The 16308-nt window shown below is 47.0% G+C and overlaps 1 protein-coding gene across 1 annotated transcript in view; it reads right to left on the bottom strand.

The window, feature by feature from the left end:
- TFAP2D (transcription factor AP-2 delta) overlaps positions 1 to 7195 on the bottom strand; it is a 53923-nt gene extending 46728 nt beyond the window's left edge. The window contains exons 1-2 of the mRNA XM_064448225.1: positions 6109 to 7195; positions 2442 to 2502 (exon numbers count right to left, since the gene is read on the bottom strand). Coding sequence (XP_064304295.1) covers positions 2442 to 2502; positions 6109 to 6654 — 607 coding nt within the window. The 5' untranslated portion in view covers positions 6655 to 7195. The remainder of the gene's footprint in view (positions 1 to 2441; positions 2503 to 6108) is intronic.
- Positions 7196 to 16308: the final 9113 nt, after the last annotated feature.

Raw genomic sequence — 16308 nt, 5'->3', positions numbered from 1 at the left:
TCCTTCCTTCTTCCTTCCTTCCTTCCTTCCTTCCTTCCTTCCTTCCTTCCTTCCTTCCTTCCTTCCTTCTATTGCATCTAGAACACTCAACAACAAGCTTTTAAAAAATATATGTATATATTAGTGACATAAAATAAAAAATCTGACACGAGATGTTCAAAATATTAGGGAAGCCACTCTCGAGTTAATATATTCTTATTGATGTATTACTAGAAGAGAAGTGTGATTTATTTATATGGGATACTGTATAGCGCTTAGGCACAGGTTGTTTTGATTACTGCTAACACCTATCTCTTTTTTTGAAGTCGGACAAAATATTTATTATGTATTTTTAATATACATTTGAAACTTATACTCTTGCCTTTGATATCTTCCCTGAATATGCCAAGAGATAGATAGCAGTGCAGTAGTAGTTCAGCACTTAGATCAGGGTAGAGAAAACCTTGCATTTTCATGCCGGATTTCCTTTACTATCAATCTTTAAACCCTTGAATAATTTGATGGCTTTAAAAAGAGAGAGAGAGAAAGAGAGAGCCCTGACTACATTCATCTGCACAGGTAATTGGAATCACCTTAACAGGAGCTGGAGAGCTGAGTAAACTAGAGTTGAGCTGAGCGGAGATTTGAGCCGCCCTTCAGCTGGGAAATGAGAACCGCAAGTCAAACACTACAAGCGCAGACCTCAACTGATGGGGACTCTGCCTTTCTCTCTTTCCGCTAAAGATCTCCGCTTCTCGGAGGTCAGCCTCGGATCAAACCCGTAAGAATTATCCCTAGGAAGAGGGATAATGAGAATCCGCTGAAACCCGAGAGACAAGGACCGACAGCACCGAGTCGGGCAGGAGTTTGCAAGCCCGCCGCGCTGCCAGCCCTCTCCCCAGCGTCCCGCCGGCGGTGCCCAGGGAGGGACCGGGAGATGGGGAGTGTCCCCCTGCCTCTCCCCGCGTCCCGCTCCCCGCCGCGCTGCGCGGGGCCGCCCGGGGGCCGCCGCCGCGGGAGGCGAGGCGGGGCGGGCGGCGCGGCCGGGCGGAGCTGTCCCTTCAGCACCACCGCTCCGCTCCGCCGCCCCGGCCCGGCCGCCGCCGCCACGGCCGCCGCCACCGCCACGGCCGCCGCCACGGCCACCGCCACCGCCACGGCCACCGCCACCGCCACGGCCACCGCCATGGCCACGGCCACCGCCACGGCCGCCGCCATGGCCACGGCCACTGCCACGGCCGCCGCCACGGCCACCGCCACCGCCACGGCCACCGCCACGGTCACCGCCACCGCCACGGCCACCGCCATGGCCACGGCCACTGCCACGGCCGCCGCCACGGCCACCGCCACCGCCACGGCCACCGCCACGGTCACCGCCAGCGCCACGGCCACCGCCATGGCCACGGCCACTGCCACGACTACCGCCACCTCCACATCACGATCACCACCGTGGCCCCGGCCCCGGGCGGCCTCGCCGCCACCCGCCTCTCCCCCACGGCCAAAGCCTGGTCCGGGTTGGTGTGGGGAGAGGGGACCCCGAAACCTCCCTTCCTGCGGATATAACCGCGTGTCCGCCTCCTCTCCATTCACCATCCTTAGGTGTGTCTATTGTTTTAGCTTAAAGTTTGTCTAGGGAAGCGGTGGCTAAAATCTGTCACGATTGTGTCACTCCGCCTAAAATATCTCCTAAACAACTATTTTTCATGGTAATGAGTAAGGAAAGGCAATAAGGGCATAAGAAATGCACATTCCAAGAGACTGAGTCGCGATGTGTCCTCCCTCCGACTACATTATTCGGTTTATATTGTGAATGAAAGTATGCGTTTAAGCTTGTAAGAAGAATGTGTACCTACGTTAGGCCTTTACACTACTTTTGTTTCTCTTCACGGTAACAACGCCCCCCTACCCCCCACCCCTCCCGCCCGAACGCCGTGATTTCGCAAATGTTGAAGAAATGCATATTTAACAAGAGTTGCAAATCTTTCCTCTAACTTTGACGTTGGATATTTACATTGACAGATGGGTATCAAATGAAGTGACACTCAAAAGCGAGTTCCACACCGGCCTGTAGCGGTACTGAAACCCCATTTCCAAAAAATCTCCTTCCTTTCCCCACACGAGATCAAACTGCCGATTTCACAGCCCCGAGCCAGGGAACACGTTTCTTGAACTATCGGGGATCAACACGATTAAACGGGGAAGGATAAAACGAGTCAAGAAAGCTTTGGATTCAGCAGGAGTATCCGAGAGCTAGAGAGAAACAGATCACTTGTAAAGTGCAAATGGACTGTGAAATGGGAAGTGCTCTAAGCTAGTTTGAACGTACTTCTGTCAGATATCAAATTATCACCATTTCGGCAGTAACTTCAAACTACCCTAAACAGTGGGGGAGAGAAAGGGAGAAATTGAGAGGGTTTGATGTGTACAAAAATTTATAGATGCAAGTATTTGTAACCTCTTACCTCTTCTTATCACACCTCCTTGCCCGTTCAGTACAAGTCCACACTGGGCCTCCACTGAGCTCTTAAGTATGGAGCAGGAAAAAAGGAAAGAAAGGAAAGAAAGAAATCAGGTACAGAAACCCACAGAGAGATCACATAGCTTTTGCTTTGTTACACGACTCGCACAGGAACAATAGGTAAGGTGAACTGGAAAAAAAAGACAGTTTTTAGATGGAACTCCAGTGCTCTGGCGAAACCCCACCGCCATCCTGCAGTCTACCCCTACCCCACGAAATGCGGGATAATGATCACTTTAATCGCCATTTAGAGACGTGTTTCTCCCTAACCGGGGAGTTAGACCGGCGGTTACGTGGCAGGATAGAGAGACAAACCAGTAGCTTTGAGAGAAGTGTGTTCGCTCTCTACAGCTGCAGGCACAAAGGTAAAAATACACTTTTAGCTAGTATTTTTGTATGCTTAGCTGTATGTTTCTATAAATACACAGCTCATTTCATAGCTAAGTTTCGGGACACATATGTACCGACTTACAAAGTGTGCACAGAAGTAGACAAAGGGCACAAACAACAGACGACCCACTGGGCTTTGCCGGCTACACGGAGTCGTAAGTGGGTTGTAACTACGCGTGTGTCCGCACATAGGTGGGGATGAATATGCATCTGTGTGCACACACACAGAGGCACCCATGTGTGAGTGTGGCGTGAAGAACCATCCAAAAACCTGCCTAGGGCTTCTGGTGCGCATCCGAAGAGATCTCACTTCTTTATTCTCCTGTTACAAGGCTGATTATTTGGGGATCTTCGCCCTCCTTAATAAATATTTTTATTGGAATGATAAAAGACTTGAAAGGGTTGAGTTTTCTTTGGGTTTTTCCTTATGTTGGGGTTAAAGAAAAAAACACAACAAACCAAACCTAAATCTTTGCCCAGTGGAAATGTGTTAAAGACGCATTTTCCTCTACAAACAAACGAGGTATTGGACATGAAAGAGGCCTTTAAGGGTGTTAACCTACTCAACAGCCCGTGAAGAGTTAAGTAAATGCGGAGAGAGTCGGTGCATAATAAAAACCCCACTTTACAAAACAACCTTTACAGTCCTGGCTCTCTCCCCCACTTTCACCATATTGGCGCTGGCCCTGTAAGACCTTCCTTTTCAAGGCTCTTTTTTATTTTAAGTGTTCTGCCTTAAAGTGATTATGAAATCAATATGAAAAAAACTTGGCGACTGAGCATAAATTAAAGCGGTGATGGGAAAAGGTGTGACAGTTTTCTTTGTTGCCCATGGAAAATCTTTTTAGGGCACTGAAAGATGCCACTCCAGCTCCAAGACTGTTTGCATCTGTTAGGCTGACTTAAACCGCCCTCGAAACTATTGGACATTCACTTAAAATTCTGTGCAGGGAAAAGTATATTTACATTTGTTGCATTTGAAATGAGGCATATGCTGATGAACGTTTTAAAAAGAAAGACCGAGGAGAAAGGGGAAGACTGGTTAGACCTCAATTTTGGTTTAAAAGTATTTGTCCTGCTTCTGTTCGCCACCAAAACGCTTCCCTCCAAGCCCAAGGTGATATTCGCAAGAGTCCGAGTTTGTTCTGAATCATTTAAATCATAACGACAAATATTAATATGTTCAACTTCTCACCACTCAGGCTTTTCGATACCTTAATAGACTCCCTCTTCTCTTCGGGAACAGAGGGAGGAGGAAAAATAAAGAAAAGATGAGGTACAAAGACGTAAGTCTTCTACTTTTGAATAAAGTGTGATCGAAAAATTAATATTTTCCAAAGAAAAACTGTTCATTTATTTCTTCTTTAAATGAATTTAAAAAAGAATGTGCCTATAGCAGCTTAACCAACCTCTTTTTTTCTTTTTCTTTTTTTTTTCTTTTTTTTTTTTTTTAAAGGGAAACATGTTGTTTGCTCGGATGACATTGCATAAATGACCAGTTGAATGGCACTAAGTCGAAAATTGGATAAACTATGGTGCTTTTTTGCCCGGGATTTAGGCATTGTCTGCTGTCTTGCAAACGTTCCTAATCCCCTCTTTTGAAAAATACCAGGCTTTGTGCCTGCCAAAGAAAAAAATTTGTACAGATACAAAAAAATCAGCAGCAGACGTGGTTATAAAAAGGAGTAAATAGGTTTTAGTTGGGCTGAGCAGTGAATGGCAGGATTTTTTTTTTTTTGAGGGGGGAACATAAGGAGATCCTTGTGAAAAATGTAAACAAAAAATGGCCAGAGAGGATAAAATTATATAGTGAATTTTAATGGAGAAAGCTAGGTTTAAATAGTTAGGGTTTCCTCCTGAGAGATATAAAAGATAACATTCATTGTTGTTGCGTTGTTGGATTATTTTTCTCCTTAAAAAAAAAATCAAATAAGGGGGAAAAAATTCATTTATTTTCTCCGGTATAAACAGAGGTTTTGGGGTTTTATTTTGTTTGGTTTGTTTTTAAGGGAAGAAAATAGACCTTCTTAGTTTTACAAACTTCGGGTTTTTTTTTTTTTTCCGAGCCTTTGACCGCTACATGTTTCTTCTTTTTTTTGGAAAGACCAACACAGGAAGCTTTGTATGACCGGGAGCGAGATTTGGGGGAAAAGTAAGTACAGTAAATACGGTCCCATTTGTCTCTCCCCGCTGCTCGGGAAGCCTTTAGCTCCTCAGCTCGTCGGGAGAAGGGAGGTCTGCTTTTGATTTGGGGGACTTTTCGAAACGGATGTTAGATACAGGAGGGCGTTGTTTACAATTTTGGAAACAAATTTCATTTAAGCAACCAGCTCAATTTACCGGAGGTGAATTTTTAGTAAGGGAAAAAGGATTTCTGAGCGGATAAAGCTGAGGTTTTGATACACAGAATTTTTTTGATGGGTCCAGATGCCGGTTAGCTGGGAACAGATGAACGATTAGACACACAGATAGGTGAAATCAGCTTTATCTGCTTGTATCTCTCTTCCTATTCACATCTAGATTGGATATCGCAAGGGATTTTTATCACACTGAATATTCCTGACGAACGTTTGCTCCCGTTTATTTCTTCCCTGCCTCATGCCTCGGAGTTCAACGGAAGGTTTGCCTTTGTATGCATGTCGGAAAGCAGATTTATCTCTTGCCCTGCCTTTTCCCCCTTTTCCTACTCCACCCCTTCCTCGACACATTTCCCTTCTCTGTCGGTGCAAGTTGTTTAAACGGTTCCGTTCGCCGAAAGAAAGGAAAAGTTTAGGAAAAGCGAGAGGGCGGCTTTGGTGGGGTTCGCTTGGGTTGGGCTGGGTTGGGCTGGGGTTCTGTGCGACTTTGGTAAGGGCTGGCGCACGCACACACGGACCCGCACGGGCACACACGCACCCCGCCATCTCCGGGTGAGTCCCACGGTCTCAGCCATCACAGAGACAAAACCCACGCGGGGAAGTCAGGCGCGGGGGGTTTGTTTGTTTGTTATTTTGGCCAAGAAAGACCACTTGCTTTCCCCCCCACTCCCCCACCCCACCCCACCCCACAATTTTGTTGCTACTGTTCTGGAGGGGACGGGCTCTGGACCGGTTTTTGGATGAATCTTCCCTCCTTTGTACGAGCTATTCTGAGCAGAGGAAAATGGGGAGGGTGAGGGGGGGGGACCAGGGCAGGGGGAGGGGAGAAGAAGGTGCCTCGAAAGGAGATCGCATGCTGTTTACCTGCAAATCGTCTGCTCCCGAGGCTGCAAGCCCGAGGCTTGGTCCTGGCAGCAGTCTTTGATCTGGATGCATCCCATATTGGGATCCATGGCTCATAAGAGACAGGTCGTGGCGGCGGTAAGCATCTAAGCACCCCAGCTCTCTCCTCTGCTCGTCCAAGCAAGAGGACTTGAGCGCCCGCGCATTGTGCAGGTTGATAAAATCAGTGGGTTCCCCATGGTGGATCTGCTGGTAGTATTGCTGGGAGTGGTGGAGAGAGTTCAAGGAGTAAGCGTCGGGGTTGACTGCCGGGTGGCTGTGTTGGAACTCGTAGTGGAAGGACTGGTGGTGCAGTGGGGTGTACTGGTGGTTAGTGGAGAAGTACGGGGAGGCGAACTCGGTGCCCGTGGTAGAGTAAGTGAGAGGAGATGAGGAGGAATAGGCGACGGTCGAGTTGGCCACAGACTCCAGGCATCCAAGCTGCATCAAACGGTAACTGTTTGATCCGTCATGACGTATCTGAAAGGAAGAAGTGAAAAGAAGACCCCAAAACTGGAGGTTTGTCATTGAAAACCCCGGGTGCGGTTCTTCCAAGCACGCTGTCCTGCATAGCTTCTCCCCCTGCAGAAGCGTCTAAGCCTGCGAGTGGCAACCCCAGCAACAAAAGATCCTTTCCTACCTTGGGCTGGTGCCATAAAGGTCTGTTCAAAAAATCATAAACAGCCCAGCCTGCCCTTAATACCGTCAAGCGAAAGGAATCCACGCGCCGAAATAAAAACTATCTATCTTTCTATCTGTCCATCCATCCATCTATCCATCCACCTCCTGATCACAGCTGTAATATCTGGGCTGACACAAAAAAAGTCATCAAACAGAGGAAACTACCGAGAATGCACACACGTCCCGTCTCTATGTTACAGCGTTACACATTGAGAAAGCTTTGCCTCCTGCTTGCCTTCCTTTCTTCCTTCCTTCCCTTTTTTTTTTGAACCCCTATTTTTCTTTCTTTTTAAAATAACGAATCAGATCCAAAATTCTTTTCCCCCCCCTCCTTTTCCTACGTTTCAAAAGAAAAGGGGAGTCCTGTTTTTTAGTGAGAACTCCCCATTCCTGGCGAGCTGGTGGTGATTTCTCTCCACTTCATTATATTATTAGGGGTATTATTCTGATTTTCGTTCTGGCAACGGTTTTAACGTGGTAATGAGTTGCCCTTTCTGGCGACAGATGTCATAACGAATTTTCTCTCTATACTTCTTTAAGTTATCTCTGAAGCCGGATTATAATTAAATGTAACGGTCCAATATGGATTTAAAAAAAAATGGAAACAACCACACAGGCACATCCACACACACATATGCACACACACACGCGCGCACACACATCCACACGCGCGCACGCACACACACACACACACACACTCACACACACACAAAATACCTCTGCATCGTGGACGAGACCTGGAAAGGTAGTTGACATTTTTTGGTTCTCCGAAAAAAAAAAAAAAAAAAGAAAAAAAAGAGGAAAAAAAAAAAACTCTGGATAAAATTCCCCTCTCCAAATTAAAAAAAAAAAAAGGAAAAATTTGAAAAATCCAAAGTTCGTGTATTTCCCCAATTTTTTTTAGAAAAAATCTCTACAGACAGAGAGAATTTGCAATGTATCTGCATAGATCAGATCTCTCGCTTTTCCATGCACCTCCTTAAAAACCTGTAGGAACAAAATTTTCCCTCTGCACAAAAGCTGCTCCCTGGATCAGATTTTGTACTTGCTGGGTATTTCTTTGGCTGATGTCGTAGGTCCCTTGGTAATATAGAAGTTTTGAAAATTAAGCATCAGCACTGAGAACTGGGAGGACAATAGATAGAGGAGCTTCATCCCAGGAGACAAGGAATAAATATTGTATCTTCGCCTAATAAGGAACTGTAGGTTCTTTCAACATTTTTATACATTTTTTCCTCCACTCTTTAGAATGCTTTTTCTTACCCAGGCTAATATGGGAGCTAATCTGATCGAAGGGGGTATTTTGTGTACATTTTATTGGGAAGACATAAAGCTAATATATATTAATAGATATTATTAAACCATCCTTTTCAATAGGTAAGTGCTCCTTCCTGTTGATTATACTGCTTTTAAATACTGACCAGAATCTAAGATTGCACATCTGTATGTGTGTCTGTTTAACTGTATTTTTTTTTCCCCTAAATGAAAACTATGTGGTTTGGTTTGGGTTTGGTTTTTTTTTTTTCTTTTCCTTTTTTTTTTTTTACCCTTGCATTTACATCGAATTTAAGTCCACCCCACACTCCAACTTGCTTTTAAAGCTTCCTAATATGCTATCTTACAGGCTCCTTTAAATAGCATTTTCAAACATAAAACTAGGGTGAGACCACAAAGTATCACTGCAGTAACATATTATATGGAATTATACGTAAAATACATATAGATCTGCGGAATGACATCTGTCTGTATAGGGGAAAGACGACTAGGGAAGGGAAGGTATGAGCTAAAGACCACTGAGAGCTCTTTTCCCTTCGACATGTCTAAGCGCCGATGTATTCCAGCGATGGGACTGCGCGGGGGCTGCGCAGCCCTGGCTTGCAAACCCGAAGGGGTGCGGTATTTATTTATTTAGTGACACCCGTCCGAGGAGCTGCCATTCGGGGATTTCAAGTCCCTTTTGCCTGAGCCCCCCACCCCCCGCACCCTCCACTCCCGGCTCTGCCCCCAGGCAGCGGCTCGCCAGCCCCCGAAGCGAGCGCGGGCTCCGCAGCGGGGGCGCCCGGGGGGGGGGGGGGGGGGGCCCGGCCGGTGCCAGGCGAGCTCCGGGCGGGGCGGGGTGCGGGGGGTGGGTGCGGGGTGCGGGGTGGGGGGTGGTGGTGGGGGAGTCACACGCCCTCCGAGAAGATGCCAACCCAAAAGGCATTTCCCGGCGGGGTGGCTCTGCTGATGGCGAGCTTCCACAGATGATAAGCCCGGAGATAGGAGAGGGTGTAACTCGCTTTTAATTGCCATTTAATTCGGGTTGCTTTTAAGCGTTTAAGCTGCGAAGGTGTCTTGATAATGAGCCGCAGGCAAATGGGCATGTGGCGCTCTCCGCTCCCGCTATCCTCTTGGCTTTTTTTTGTTAAGGTCCGGGTTTTGGGAGGGTTTATTGGTATCTGCTCCCGCAGGCTAACAGGAGCTGTCACTCAGCGCTCTTTTCTTTCCGCAAATGGACAAAGGCACACGACTGGAATGGAAATGCATTGTCTGGACGGGGAGGGGCGGGATCCGGGCGGGGGTCAGCAGCGAACACCGCGCCTCGCCCCGCCCGGGGCGCTCCTGGGGAGCTCGGCTGGGCCGAGCCGTCTGGGCTCCCCCCGAGCCCCCCGGGCTGCCCGTCCCGGCGGGGAGAGGGAGGTGGGGGAGAGTGGGAAGGGAGGGAGGAAGAGGAGGAAGGGAGGAAGAGAGGGAGGGAGGGAGGGAGGGAGGGAGGAAGGGAGGAAGGAAGGAAGGAAGGAAGGAAGGAAGGAAGGAAGGAAGGAAGGAAGGAAGGAAGGAAGGAAGGAAGGAAGGAAGGAAGGAAGGAAGGGAGGGAGGAAGGGAGGAAGGAAGGAAGGAAGGAAGGAAGGAAGGAAGGAAGGAAGGAAGGAAGGAAGGAAGGAAGGAAGGAAGGAAGGAAGGAAGGAAGGAAGGAAGGAAGGAAGGAAGGAAGGAAGGAAGGAAGGAAGGAAGGAAGGAAGGAAGGAAGGAAGGAAGGAAGGAAGGAAGGAAGGAAGGAAGGAAGGGAGGAAGGGAGGAAGGAATGAAGGGAGGAAGGAATGAAGGAATGAAGGAAGGGAGGAAGGAAGGAAGGGAGGGAGGAAGAGGAGGAAGGGAGGAAGGGAGGGAGGGAAGAAGGAAGGGAGGAAGGGAGGGAGGGAGGAAGTAAGGGAGGAAGGAAGGAAGGAAGGAAGGGAGGAAGGAAGGAAGGAAGGAAGGAAGGGAGGAAGGAAGGAAGGAAGGAAGGAAGGGAGGAAGGAAGGAAGGGAGGAAGGAATGAAGGGAGGAAGGAATGAAGGAAGGAAGGAAGGGAGGAAGGAAGGAAGGGAGGGAGGAAGAGGAGGAAGGGAGGAAGGGAGGGAGGGAAGAAGGAAGGGAGGAAGGGAGGGAGGGAGGAAGTAAGGGAGGAAGGAAGGAAGGAAGGAAGGAAGGAAGGAAGGAAGGAAGGAAGGAAGGAAGGAAGGAAGGAAGGAAGGAAGGAAGGAAGGAAGGAAGGAAGGAAGGAAGGAAGGAAGGAAGGAAGGAAGGAAGGAAGGAAGGAAGGAAGGAAGGGAGGAAGGGAGGAAGGAATGAATGAATGAATGGAGGAAGGAAGGGAGGAAGGAAGGAAGGGAGGAAGGGAGGAAGGAAGGGAGGAAGGGAGGAAGGAAGGGCGGAAGGAAGGGCGGAAGGAAGGGAGGAAGGGAGGAAGGAAGGGAAGAAGGGAGGAAGGGATGAAGGAAGGAAGGAAGGAAGGCATTGGTTCTTTTTCTTCATTTGGATTTCCTACAGTTCTAATGTTGTTAATGAAATAAAAATATTTTTCCCCAATATATATTGCAGACAATTCTGGGAACTCTTCCAAGTTCAGATTTTGTTTGGAAGCCTCAATATTTTCATAGTTGAGAGAAGAAAAGTATACGTGGAAATGGGCAAACTTTGCTCTTTCCAATGCCCCGTTGGAGCCTGGCAAGTGCAGCGTGAGCAGCCACACCAGCCTTGAGCAGGATGGCTTAGACATAAGAAAAAAAAAAGTTATGACAACTTGAGCACACCCTCCTGATGGAGGAAGAATTATCCTGACCCGGGCAGGGGGTCGCGGAGCACAGCCCAGCTCCTATCACAATATACGGCACTCCGGGGCGGCAGCGCTCCTCCAACTCACCTCCACAGGACACTTTGTCCCTACAAGCAATATTTTTTTTTCCCCAGAAAACTACAGTTGTGGGAGAGGCGGGGAAAGGATTTGGGCACAGATTCCCTTCTTTTGGATCCTGTGGGTGCCGTTGTCTTCCCGCACCTGTGTGCTACCTTGGGTGGGGGGGGAGCTGCCCACCCCTGTGAGTGCGGGGGAGGACACGTAAAGTGCAAGGGTTGATGCTTTCCCAGCTCGTTTCCTGAGCTGTCAGGAGATCATCTCGCTGCAAGACATCCATCTTGAGAGAAATCTCCCCCCGGTCTGGGCCCTTCCTCCTCCATGCCCCTCCCCACGTACACGCAGCCCAGACAAACCCCCAGCCACAACACCAGCCAGCTCGGAGCCCAACTTTGCTTCCAACAACAACAAAGGCACCAAAATGGTTTTGTTTGGAGGAAAGTTTATAAGAAGCCCGGCTTGCCAGATGCACGTTACTGGTCAGTTCCATCTGTTAGCTTCGCTTACAGACCTGAAAAAAATCATATAGACCATTTGCGCTTTTAACTGCCCCAATCCAATTATTAACGCAAGTCAAACCGCAAAGCACTTATTAATTGCTCCCTCCCCCAAAAAATCTTTCAGGAAAGTTAATTGGGAGCTTTCTAGTTTTCCAACCAGCGCCATGAGCTAATGGTCAGAGCAGAGAGACTTTGCGTTGAGTTTCATTGTGGCTGGGCACGTTGTTTATCCTCTGCTTGAAATTTGCTTCTGCTTCTAAGTTATAGAAGTACAGAAAGGGGATTTTGGGTCTCCCTCTCTCTCTTTTTTTTATGGGTCTGAAAAAAAAATCTGGCTGGGCTGTCGGGAGGGGCAGAAATGTAGGGAAAAAAACCCAAGAAAATAAAAGCACCTTCTCTGGAATCATCTCAGTTTCCCTGGTGGTTCACTGAAATGTGCAAAGCGGCTGGTGCTGCTGCAGGGACAGTCTGGGTTTGAGGTCTGGCTGCTGTATCAGAGCAGCTCCCTGGACTCACAGAGCTCTCTCACGTCTTGTTTGGCTTACAAATGTTTCCCAGCATTTAGGACCTTGAAATTACAATTTTTCCTTTAATTTTTAATTCCTGCCTTAGCTTCTGCCCAATAATTGTTTATTTTATTTCCTAATTAAAAGCATTCTCTTCTGCTGAGAGTCACCAAAACTTGGTCCTTGCTGGACCTAAACTTCTGACAACTTTTCCTGGAGTTTCTTACATCAGAGTTAGACCAGAGAGCAGTTCAAGCCATCATAAGCAGCTGGGGTCAGCAGTGCCAGGACATTCCCAAAGCAGTGTCCATCCTCTGCATCGCCCTTTCCTGCAAAGGACCCAAAGAGAAGTCCCACTTCCATTGCCAGCAAAAGCTTTTTGCTGTGAGCTCCGGGGACACTCAGCTGCCCTAAAACAAAAGCAGCCTTGGGGTCACTTTTGTGTATCACTGGGTCCTGCCCATTGTTTGCAGATCTATTGTTGTTGATCTTTTGTCTCATTCCCCCTCCCCAGCAAATCTTTTTCTCCTTCTCCCGCTCCCTCAGTCCATTGAACAACTCTCTCTTGTCTAGCATAAGGGGGTGAACCTGAACATGGGTCCTCTCTGTGCTGAACATCACCACCCCATCTCCCTCCCCTGGATTTCTCATGCAGGGAAAACCCTGGGACAGGCCCAGACCCCTGTGGGTTGGGGGAGGGAGCTGGTAGCACCCCACCTGCACACCCAGACCACCCACCTCCCTTTTCAGGCAAACCTGTCTGTGTGCGTACCTTTCCACTCAGCCAAACTGAAAGAGGGTAAACCTTGTCTGATAAATAAAAAACACCTATACACTCTCAGAGGGGAAAAAAAAAAGACCATAGTGAAAAATTTTGTGGTTTTTTCCTTCTTGTTTCCCTTTAAGAATCACTGTTTTGAGAGTACAAGTTACACTATATTGCTTTTTCTCTTCTGAGGAGGGGAAAAAAAGAGAGGGGAAGATTTGACACTGGTGCTCACCAACTGCAGCTGTGGGCAATAAGTGTGGGGAGTTTTGGAGGGGATTTGCAAGACCAGAGATGTTGTGCAAAAACCTTCCCATTGCCCATACCTCTGAACATAGCTAACCTCTCTGATGCCCACCACCATGCTTCCTCCTTGCAAATTTGTGTTCTGCTTCACTACAACAGCCGAAAGGCAACGTAATGGGACAGAGAAAGTGCATTTGCAAGCAATTAAAAAGCCATGAATATATTAGTCAAAAATTAAAGGGGTGTATCTGGTGTATCCGGTCATTTCTTTGATGGCAGCAAGGCTTCCTGCTTGCTGAGGCTTTCAAGAAGACTCAAGGGCAGCTATATTTCAACCCAGGTGCCTGGCATCACTGGTAAATGTAAAAGGGAGAGGTAAGATGGCTTCAAAGGTGTCAATATTGATCAACATTGCCTTGCAAAAAACCACACCGATGGTCACTTGCAGTGAGCGCCATTCACACCAGGCTGTGCAAGGATCAGGAGGGCAGAGTTTGTGGCCACTGTGTTGCAACATGACTTTCCAGACATTTGGTAAGGGTGATCGATTGACCACCCGTCAAAGGGAGACCCTCTTCCCCTCCTTTTTCTGATTCACTTCCCCCTGTCCTCATCTCCCTTAGTCTCTCTCTTCCCCGATGGTTGCTGCCTATTGCTGGCCAAATGGGGCTGTGGGCCTCATAGCCTGTCCCTGCCCTGTTACTTCTTGTGAAAAGTGTCTTGGTGATGTGACTTCCCAGTTTTCACCTTCAAGCACTCTGTCCCACAACCACAGGCTTACATGGAGCTGCTCCTCCTGTTTATCTTCTTTACTCAACTGATCTTGCAGCCATCTCATTTGTCCCTCTCCAGACTGTTTCCCCACAGCTCCCTGAGCTGTTGAGTGCCCATCCCATCTGTCTTTGCTCTCCAGCCAGACCCCAAGAAAACAGTTTCTCTTGGCTCAGGCTTGTAGAAGCATGGAGATCCTATGGGGGAAGCTGCCTAGGGCCCCTTCTTACACGGCTCCTAGGGCTGTACCTGCTTCATGGAGGCCTCTCCACCTGGTCCTCCTTGACAATAGCCTCTGGTGTATCTTGGTCTTTCGCACACTCCTGCTTTCAGGCATTTATTTCATCGCCACTGTTGTGCTTTCAAGCTGTCTACCCGCCTTTTCTCTCTCCTTCAGGCACCTGCATCATGAAAAAACAGGCTGCCCCCACTCTTCCCCTTTTGGGATTTCCCCCCTTCCAATATCCACACGACACTGTGGTTTTGCCAGTGCCTTTTACTGCCATGTTCCTAATTTCTTTCAGCATCTCTACTCCATCCCTCAGGGGGGTAACATGCGACTGTCTGTGGCAGCTGTCCTCTCTCCAGTTCTGCAAACACCGAGACAATGAAAAACCTCCCTCCCGCCAGCTTCCTCTTGAAAACAAGACCTACTACTTCTGTCAATTGCTTCTGCCACCTCTTAGAGGCCAGTTTTACTTTTCGTTGACCTCTTCTGTATTTGAAGAATGTCCTGTTACTTTATTTGTCTTGCTCTCTTGTGCAGTCCTTTCATTCCTCAGCGTGGCTCCTCTCACACATTTTCCACTTACTCCCCTTCATTACATAATCCTCCCAGACCTCTTTTCTCTTTACCTCATCTATCTCACGTAGGTCACCTTTTTTACCCTTAAATCCTTTTCTGATTCTGTGGCTATCTGAAGGTATTTACAGCTGTGGGCAACAGGATCATGATAACTTTGGAGACTCCTTTAATAATCTTACTTTGTCCTGTCTATCTAATGACATGTCAAATTTCCCATATTCTGTGTGTTTTGCTGCTCTGAAAGGGTATGTTTGATTATAATCACAGACCTAACGAGACCCTAATTACTCTTCTGCGTCAGAGCCTTGCCTTCCTTCGCATCAGTAGCTGGTCAGTCACTTCCTCCTTGCTTGTAATTGATGGATGCTTACAAATTTTCGGAAAGGAAGCAGTCACAGATATCTCAGAACTCTTTTGTGCCCTCAAGTTTATATAAAGGGAGAAGCCAGAAATTCTCCCTTAAAGTATATTTCTCTATGCTAACAATTTTTTTTTGTTTTTAAAATTGTGATCATATATTTTCGTGCTCTGACCATACTTTCGAATTGTGTCACAGGGATTTCTCTAGCAATATTGCTGCAGGAAGTTATTTCCACTATTAATGCCACCTTGGGAAACTGTTAAAAGGACACAGACATAAGTATCTCTGTTCATGAAATGGGTTGAGGTAACAATTTAGTGGTAGAACAGAATGAAACCCAGTTCTGGAAAACCACATCATGGTGAAAAGCCTCAAAATGGGACTTGAAAATTGACAGGAGCCCTGGTTCAAATTCTTGCTGCACTTCCCTTCCAACCTGGGATTCTGTGATTCTTGTGATACGGACATTTGAAACCAGCCCTTCTAGACCTAATAATTCATGGAAAAGCTTATGGGTTTCAACAGGGACATTCCTCAGGGTCAGAATGGAGCACTGGAAAAATTCAGAATTAGAACTATTCTCTGACATGTCCACTTGGCTTTGTAAACTGTGAAGCCGTACTTTCCTTAAAATAATCTGATTCCAACAAATTTTGTAAGATGCTTTCACTAATTTTTTTAAAACCAGCTACCAAAGAAAAGTTAGAAAGCCGGCTTCCATAGAAGCCACTATAGGAAGCTCTATGGGCTGTTCCTGCTCACTGATGTAGCCTAACATCAATACTCAACCAAGGCAACAAGTAAAATCCATATCTGACAGGGGTTTTGTATCAGGCCATCAAAGTTTAGCGGGAACTGTCATCACAACCTTGTATTTTGCTGTTCAGGAGAAAACACTGGTGACGAAACTGGAAATCATACAGTTAACTAGTGCATCTAATGTAAAGGTTTTTTTTTTTCTCTTGCCAGTCAGCCCACAGGGCAATTTTAAACCAAACTCTCCACATGTAACCAGCTAAACTAGGACTTTAGAAATTCTCCTGATCATGAGCTGGCTAAGATGATATTATTCACATTATTTTCTGGATGCCTTTCGATATATGAGGCAAAATCTTATCATTAAACTTCTCTCTGGTAGTGGAGAATGAAAACATCTGTAGACTGTGATGTATTAAAGATGTACCTTATATTAGAAAAATCCATAATTAATGCAGACATTCCAATAAATAATACAGTGTCAGGTTCTTTGGATTGTTGAGTGTACTCCACTGTGCTCATACACTTATGCACTGGCAGTAATAGTGAGCAAGTTTCCTCACCTAATTAAACACAGAGCTCTACTGTATGTTTAAATAGAATTAAGGTTGTGTCACAAACTTAAAAGAGTAAA

The sequence above is a fragment of the Phalacrocorax carbo genome, chromosome 3, assembly GCF_963921805.1.
Source record: "Phalacrocorax carbo chromosome 3, bPhaCar2.1, whole genome shotgun sequence".
NCBI lineage: Eukaryota > Metazoa > Chordata > Aves > Suliformes > Phalacrocoracidae > Phalacrocorax > Phalacrocorax carbo.
This window is presented reverse-complemented; position numbering and strand designations above follow the sequence as displayed.